General features: G+C 50.9%; 1 protein-coding gene across 1 annotated transcript; it reads right to left on the reverse strand.

The window, feature by feature from the left end:
* Positions 1 to 280: 280 nt before the first annotated feature.
* On the reverse strand, positions 281 to 6975 carry H3-3A (H3.3 histone A). The gene is made up of 4 exons (XM_068407948.1): positions 6850 to 6975; positions 5290 to 5444; positions 3633 to 3786; positions 281 to 921 (listed from the first exon to the last, which is right to left on the reverse strand). The coding sequence occupies exons 2-4, from the start codon at positions 5415 to 5417 to the stop codon at positions 793 to 795; spliced, it is 411 nt and encodes a 136-aa protein (XP_068264049.1). The 5' UTR covers positions 5418 to 5444; positions 6850 to 6975; the 3' UTR covers positions 281 to 792.
* Positions 6976 to 8718: the final 1743 nt, after the last annotated feature.

Here is an 8718-nt window from a genome sequence, read left to right on the forward strand (position 1 = left end):
TTAGCACTATAGCTTTCTTAGAGAGCTCAGTCTGGCTCCAGACTCTACCTGGTAATATACTCACCAAACTTTCTTTCACATGGAGTGTACAGAAATTTTACACTCTTAAAAAACCCTCATATATACACTACTTCAGCCAAGGTAGTATCCCCAGTGTTTATTTTCTAGATCTGCTGTAAGTATTTAGGTCACATATTGAAGAGAAAAAGGGAAGGCTGATTATTTTTTAATCAAATATAACCCACATGTAATATTTAAAAATCAAGACTAAAAGCAGGCATCATTTAATGTATTTTAATAGCAAACTTACAGGAACAGCACAGAAGACAGACAACATTAAAAACATGTACTTGCATGTAGGACAACTCAGTTAGAAAAGTATAGTGAATGGATGGAATCTACTGTATGATAAAAATGCTACAAACACCATTTAGTTGCCATTGATAAGAAATTTACTTGTTTAAAAAAATCCAAATGCTGGCATTGTCCAGAAAAATTTGACAGGTTTATTTATAACTTTTTTTTTTATAAAGTTGAATTGTTGAAACTTGTTCACTGAAACATTTTTTGACCGCATTGATGTTTTATGTCCCCTCATTTATATTAAAAATCCACACACAAATGAAAATGGAAAAAAAACTTGCCAATAGCCAATTCTGTCCCCTTTTTTTCCATTTGCAACCATATACTTAGGTACCTTTTAACCCCATGGAAAAAATATCTAACGTTCATAACTACCAATAACAGGAAGAAGATTTTGCTTCGAGAATGACAAATCCACCATAGTGAAGTTTAGGCACGCTCTCCACGTATGCGGCGTGCTAGCTGGATATCTTTTGGCATAATTGTGACACGTTTGGCATGGATAGCACACAGGTTGGTATCTTCAAACAGGCCAACCAAGTAGGCTTCACTTGCCTCCTAGTGAAGAGGAGGGAAAAAAAAAAAAAAAAAAAAAAAGAGTTAAGAGCACTTTCAGTCTGAGCACTATGAAAGAATAGGAATTCAAAGTACAACATAACACAGCATTAAGTTTAGGCTTCTATCTTTATTACTTGCAAACGCGAAAAGTTTTAGGTTCTACAAAAACAAAAGCCTCCATTTTCTCATAAACCACCAAATAATATTTTATGTCAAAGCTGCGTACCACTGCCATTTGGTGAATACATCCTCCAGAACACAACTGAACCAATACTCTGGTGGGACTCTCCCACGATAAGGGCTTGTCTTATCAAAGGATAGTTTGTTTAGGAATTTCTTTTTTTAAAGGCTGGCTTACACTATTTGAATGACTTGTCTGCTGCCTCTTCCAGCATAAGAGCTATTGAGCATCAGGTGAAATTGGCAGGTGTTAGAGAAAAGACGAGCAGGGATTCCTTCACCACACACAGTTCGGGCACACAGCTCTGCCACAGGATACCAAAGAGATGGCTTAATTCAAAAGTCAAAAACTAGCAGAAAAAATGTACTGAGAATTACTAGAAATAAGGCAACAACTCCTTTAGCTCAGGAACTCCTTGAATCACCAAAAACAGGACAGCAGTCAGAGAATTACCATTAGACACTTGTCCTATTCCTATACTTTCTTCCTGCCTAAGCACCCAGTCTATTTGGGGCACACAGCACAGCCCCCCACTATCACAGAACGTTCTCACCTCACATCTGTGAGAAACATGGGGTCAGCACTTGAGGGGGGCAAAGGACAAACCCTGTCCTGGGAAAACCACAACCCTGAACACAGTGTTTTCCCTGTTACTGAACCACTGCAAACAGGATTCTGGGTTAGACAGAAGCTCAGTTGGACCTAATTATTCTTCTGGCTCATGTTAAGTTAGCTACTATGAAGCCCAGCATAGCAATGGTAACTGTTTACACGTTTTTGGGTTGACACAAAATTCTAACACCTAACAATCTCCTAGGAAGCATCTCGGCATGCCAGCATCAGACCAGCACGTGGACTGGGACACAGCACACAGCTGGGGTGAGAAGGCAGGAATGATGGGGCTCCCTCACAGAAAGGAGGCTGAGGTCCCCCTTTCTAGAATACAGGCAAGAGAATAGCTTGTGTGAACAATTTCATTACCAGGAACCGCAAAATCAACTTACCATGTTCAAAGTTCCTGTTTAATAACATAGAGCATTTAATACAAAGAAATAAAAATATTTACCACAGCAGATGAGGACTGTAGTATTAGTAAGACATTTCATACCAAGTAGGATATGGCTATCATAAGTTCCCCTAACACAGTTTTGCCAAATCACTATATGAAGAGTTAAGACACTTCACCAAATAAGCCATGCTGGCACAAACAATATGGTGCTAAAGAGGTTAAAAGTTTTCTTTTGCAAAAATGCAAGCAGGAAGCACTAGGAACAGTATGTGAACAAGTTCTATATCAACAATTCCTTAATGCAAAACCAGGAACGTTCAAACCAGCCTTCTGAAAATGTATTAACTACTGACTAAATTTTAATAAGCAGTTCCTGATAAAAAGACACACACGTGAACCTCAGGATTTAAGAACCACCACATTCCCCTCACAGCCGTGAGGACAGAACAACAACTAAAAGCAAAAGCAGCAACTCTGCAAATGCACGCTGCCACCTTTTGAAGCCAAGCATGTGCTCGAGTTTACAGCATCTCACGGCATACGTCTTGGCCCTTATCAGGTGGAAGTCATTAACCAGAAAAAGACAATTTTGCCTGGATTTCATCTATTCTACAATTGCAGATAGGTTCTGGAACAATCTTTCAACAGCTAAAACAACAGTAGAGACCTCTCTTTAGTCAGGAATGTATTTCTGTCACGAGAGGGAAACGGTCCCATGACAAGGACACAGTCGTGGAGGGGACCTAACTTAGATGCAGGAATTTGGGGCAGAAAGCGCAATCAATATTTCACCCTCAATATACTCTAAATAAGTTATTTAACTAATATATTTTAAAAATCATGTATTTAGCATCAACTACATCATACAAAAGCACTTATTTCCCTCATGGCATTTAGTTGTGGCTTATCAACCTGTTTTTCTTTAAAGAGCATTTGAGGATATCAAGACCTGCATTAGGACACACCAGAACAAGCTTTACGTGACAACGCTTTCCTCTCAGACTGCGCAGCTTTCACAGGCAAAACCTCTGACAAAGCTCGAGGACAGAGGAAAGAGATTTATGTTAAGTGTCTTAGTTAAGACGCACTGTTCTGTCCAGTGCGACTACTTGCAGGGTAGGGGCTATAGAAAAAAAACCTACCACCCCACAACATAAAAGAAACCCCCAAAAACACATTTATAGCCTTTGTAAGGAGCTGCTGACCTGTCACTGCATTATTTTAGCTTGTGGTACCTGCAGGGCATCACCAGGTCCACTCTGAGCAAGGGAAGGCTGAGGGGTGCATCCCCCCATACCAGCCCCCTCCCCAGGACGGGCTACACCCACCGCAGCAGCCCACCAATCGGGCGGAGCTGGGGCTAACCCTAGAAACAGCCTGGCCAATGGGGGCAGGAGGCGGAGCCCTCCTGTACCTTCCATCTCCAGGTTTTGGGGGGGCACCCGGAGCACGGACCCCTGCCTACGGACGGGCAGCCTTCCCCCAGGACCCCCCAGGGCTGCACCCCTGGGTGACGCTCACCTGCAAAGCACCGATGGCAGCGCTCTGGAAGCGCAGATCTGTTTTGAAGTCCTGAGCAATTTCACGCACCAGGCGCTGGAAGGGAAGTTTGCGGATCAGAAGTTCGGTGGACTTTTGATAGCGCCTGATTTCACGGAGAGCCACGGTGCCCGGCCTTTTCAAAATTAAATAATCATTAAAAAAAAAGAATTAGTATTCAAACATATTCTACATCACTTTAAAAACTTGGGTTCATCACCTAAACTAAGCACCGTACAGGTGCCGTTTTCACTAGCAGATTCCCGGCGTTTACAATACAAAACCAGTTTCACTGGCAAAAGGTCACTACTTTCTCACCATCCATCTGCGCAAACTTCCACGGCCTCCCCAGGGACCCCCAGGCAGAGACGTGGGGCCCTCGAGGCCCTGACTTCACCAAGAGGAGAGGTGGACAGCACACATTAGCTAACTGACACCAACATGTCCCCTCACAGACGTGGCAAACCCCAACGCCGCCATGAGTTGGCCGGTTCCGCTGTTCCACAAGGACCCTCACAGCCAGCACAATTTTAAGGTGAAACTGGTTCTTCTTCCCTACTGACATAAGACACTGTCAACATCCACAGAACTAACAGAATTTGTATTACTCTGTGTTATACTATCGGTACGAAGTATCTAGTCTATTTCCTTGTGTTAGCTTTGGTGTCAGAAGGCCAAATTCAGATTAACAAGGTACTTCTGCAGACACAAAGTCCACCTGGTTTATTTCAGTGGAAACTTTGTATCTTCCAACTCCAGCTTTACTACCTTTCTCCTGGACTATTAATCCCACCTCACACCTATAGCAACAGACTTTTACATTAAAGTTCCCCATTTCAAACCCGCTCCTCCTTCCCAATCCATTTTCTGCCCCCCCCAGGAATACGCACACCCAGCCCTAGATCATCCTCCGGGCTGAAGCACGACTGTGACCGTTCTGCATCGAACGGGAAAACTTCATTATTTGAGGATCAAAAAAGATCTGCCGCCCCCCCCCGCCTGCACCCCCCACCCCCGGTGCACGAACGTCTCTACTCGGGACAGTCGAGAGGGGGGGGGGCGGGCTCTAGCACCCGCGGGCAGGCTGCGCCCTCTGGCGGCAGATCACCTCCCCTGCACGGTCACCGGAGCCGAAACGGCGCCGAGGAGGAGGGATCAAACCCTACAAGTAAATTAAGATACGCCGGTAACAATAAACTTGGCGGCGGCACAACCCTGCTGCAGCATTTAAATAACTAAAAGTTTTTTAAAAAAAAAAAATAAAAAAAAAAAAATCGCAGAGTCGTTCACGGTAGGGGGCAGGGTGGGTGATTTTTTAGGCACCGGTACCGAAACGCCCGGAAAGGGGCTAACGGTAAATACCGGGTCGATGCCCACGCTGGGCATTTCGTTGTGTTTTTTTTTCGGTTTTTTTGTTTTTTTTTTTTTTTTAGTAAGGGGCGACCCGCACCCCGCCGCGGGGAAGCGGTGCCGGCGTGTGGCCCCGGGGAGCGGGTGCGGAGGGAGCACGGCGGCGGGGAGAAGCCCCTCCCCGCCAGCCCCGCGGGGGAGGGAAGGAGGGGGAGTTTTGGGGCGGGGGGGGGTGGGGGGTGCGCTCCCGGTGCCGGCCCGGCGCCGCCTGTGCGCGGCGCTGCGTTACCTGTAGCGGTGCGGCTTCTTCACCCCGCCAGTAGAGGGCGCGCTCTTGCGGGCGGCTTTGGTGGCGAGCTGCTTGCGGGGCGCCTTGCCGCCGGTGGACTTGCGGGCCGTCTGCTTGGTGCGGGCCATGCTCCTGCCGACGTCGCTGCCTTACACCTGCCCGAGGGAGGGAGAGGGAAGGAGAGGAGGGGGGGGGGGCGCACGTCCGCGCCGGCACCTCCCCCCCTCAGGGGGCTAACGGCCCCTCGGTCCCCGAGCCGCGCGACCGCTCAACGGCCGGGAGAGCCGTTAGCCCCGGAGCTCGCGGCCGCCTAACGCCTCCCAACGCCAAAGGGGGGGAAAAAAAAATCAAAACATAAATTTTAAAAATTAGAAATTAAACGTCTGCTGATGGCGGAATATTAAAATACATATTTTTTTGCCCACGAATTCAATAGCGAGGCTGCGGCGGCCGAGCGAGCCGCCCGCCAGCAGGCGCGGAGAGGCGGCTGCCGCCTCCCCCCGCCGGCCGCCCGTCACCTGCGGAGTGTCGGCGAATAGCGCCCGGCAAACATCGGGGGGCCGGCTCCCGACCCGCCGCTTCCACCCGGCCAAAACCTCCTCCGAACCTGCGGAGCGCGTGAGAGCGGACGGCAGCCCCCGCCGGCCCTCCGCCGGGCAGCCCGGCCCTCGCCGCCGCCCGCCTGCGCTCCCCGACCCGCCGCAACCGCAGGCAAATCGGCATTTATCGTGCAAAAAGGGTCCGGATAAAGTGCGAGAAAGCAACAAACTTTTTTTTTTTTTTTTGGGGGGGGGTAGGGTTGGTTTTTGGGTGCCGTCTTTCTCTTTCTGTGTAACTGCTTCCCCAAGCCGCCTCGCTCCCAAGCGCCTCTCACAGGCAAACTCATCTCCCAGACCCAGAACAAAATGGAAACAATCACGAAATGCAGCCCTCGTCCTTTTGCAAAGGAGGAAAAAATAAATTGCGAAAAATAACGCCGAAAAAATCGCAGGGAACTCCAAACCATGTGGGTGCAGACGAAGGGGGAGGCAGCGGAAAAGTTTGCACTCGAAAACCAAAAAATTGCGTTGGGTTTGGGTCGTTTCTTCGGCGAATTTCTTTCCCTTTTTATTGTTTTTTATGCAATAGGAAAAAAAAATATGGTCGGTGACCAGAGAAAAGAGACAAGATGGTGAAGCTGAGCAACAACTGTGGGGAGCAGGGGAAGGAAGGCAGGAGAGTTACCCTGGGCTGGCGAGTGCCTCCTCTTTGCGGCCGCTTCCCAGCCCCGATCCGGGGGATGTCGGGCTGGGGAGGCAGCTAAGGGGCTAGGGAGGCTTCTGGTGGGGGTCTGGAGCGGGGGCGAGGGGAGCAGAGGGGAGCAACGGCCGCGAGAAGTGGGGCTGGGGGTGCCGGCGGAGGGAGCCGCTCCGGCTGCGCCGGGAAGGCGGTACGGGAAGGGGGACCCGAGCTGCCGCCGACCTCCCGAACCCCCCAAAAGTTTGTGGGGAGGGTCGGGAGAGGGCGGCGGGGTGCCCCCGTGGGGGTGGCGGGGGGCGGCGGGCGCGGCGCCAGACTTACCCCGTCCGCTGGGCGAGCGCGGCTGCCGTGCGGGAGGGAGGGAAGGAAGGAGGGCGGGCGGGCGCGAGGAGGAGCCGGAGCTGCGGCTGCTGCTGCTGACGACGGCGGCGGCTGCGAGCACAATTGAAAGATGGCTGACTCGGGAGGGCCGGCCCGCGCTTGGCCCCGCCCCCGCCCCGCCCGCCCGCCAATGGGGCACAATGGAGGGAAGGCGCGGCCCCGCCCTCCGCCCCGCCCCCTCCCTCCGCGCCGTGTGTACAAACACAAAAGACACGCCGCGCGCGCGAGGGGGATTCCCTCCCCCGCCCCCCCCACGGCGGGCCGGGGGCGCGCGAGGCCATGGCGGGGCCGGCGGCCGCTCAAGGCCGCGGGCGGGGCGGGGAGCGAGGCCGGGGGGGGTGGCTCCCACCCCCGCAGACCCCGAGCCCGGCACCCCGGGCCGGCAGCCCCCAGCGGCTGGTGCGCCCGGTGCCCCGCCGGCCGCACCCGCCGGGTGGGTGGTGGGCACAGCAGGGACCCGGACCCGCAGCCCCCGTGGAGCGGGGTGAGGTGGGCCAGCGCTGCCGAGGGAGCCAGGCCTGGCTCTTACCCCCACCAAAGCACAGGGCGCTTTGTCATCCCCCAGAGTCCGTCTTACTGGTTTTGGGTGGGTTTTTTTGGGTTTTGGGTTTCATTTTTCTTTACACAGAAGCAACGCCAAAATTCTCACTGTGAACAGGCCCGTCAGAGCTAACCCGGAGAGGATCTGCCGTGGAAGGGCCATATTCCTTGTGCTGAAACATCAGAGCCGAGTGGCAAGAGGGGAGTGCCAGGGTCCCTTCCGACTCAGAAACAAACAGCAGACAGAACGGGTCACACGGAAAATCTGAGGTTTGGGAAGGAAGAGGAGTCTCGTCCCCTGTATCAGTGGGTGTCCAACTATCTCAAGTTTGAAATGTAGCTATTAGAGAAGCAACTGTAAGTTTAGCACTGTCATCGCCAATGGATACCGTCCAGTTGTATCAGCTGCCACGTTGTTTAACGAGAAAATTCACTCTTACCTTATTTTCTGTTAATGTCAGAAATGAAATGCCCTATGGGAAAGTAACCTGTGCTCTAATACGACTGAACAGTCACTTGCAATTTTCTTAACTACACTTCATCTGCAGAGTCATATTCTCTGCTCACACAAACTGGTGCCACCATCTTGTCTGTCATTTTGGTATAAGAAGGAGCCGTATTTGATTTGCAAAATTTTTATTATGGGTGATGATGATGCAACGCAGTTCTGTGCAGAGACATCCAAGCTCCCTCCAGCAGCAGAAGTAGTTTAGCCATGTAAGCAGAGCAATTCGCTTGGGGCTAATCAAACCTGACGAGGAAGAGTGTTATCATGGGCAGAACGCCCAGCTAAAACAGATATAGGCTGCTTTGGTACTCGAATAAATGCAGCGGGCTGCACTACACAGACTGGTGTAGACATACACCAGACATGCACCTCTGACCCTACGGTGAGTTTATGAAAGGTGACTGCCAGGAAAAAGACGCTACAAAGGGTTTTAGTTACAGTTACAGAAGAATTAGTGGACTAATTTATCTATTGATACTATTTTATGAGAGAACAGCAGCACCTTAATGGTCAGCCAGAAAGAGACCTCAAAGCTGCACAGTATTCTACAACGGAGTATTTGCAAATTTTCTGTAAACTCTAAAAGCCGGGCACCGAAACTGGCATCAATTCCCAACACTACCCACGCATCCGATAACGAGCAGCTGGAAAAGTTAAAAGCCGGCAGGGCTGTTTCCCAGCTGCGCGAAGCTGCCCGGAGATCAATAATTCATAGATGATCTCTGTGAGCTCCAACTCCGGTCGCCCAGAGGACGCAGCCC

Source organism: Nyctibius grandis, chromosome 1 (assembly GCF_013368605.1).
Source record: "Nyctibius grandis isolate bNycGra1 chromosome 1, bNycGra1.pri, whole genome shotgun sequence".
NCBI lineage: Eukaryota > Metazoa > Chordata > Aves > Nyctibiiformes > Nyctibiidae > Nyctibius > Nyctibius grandis.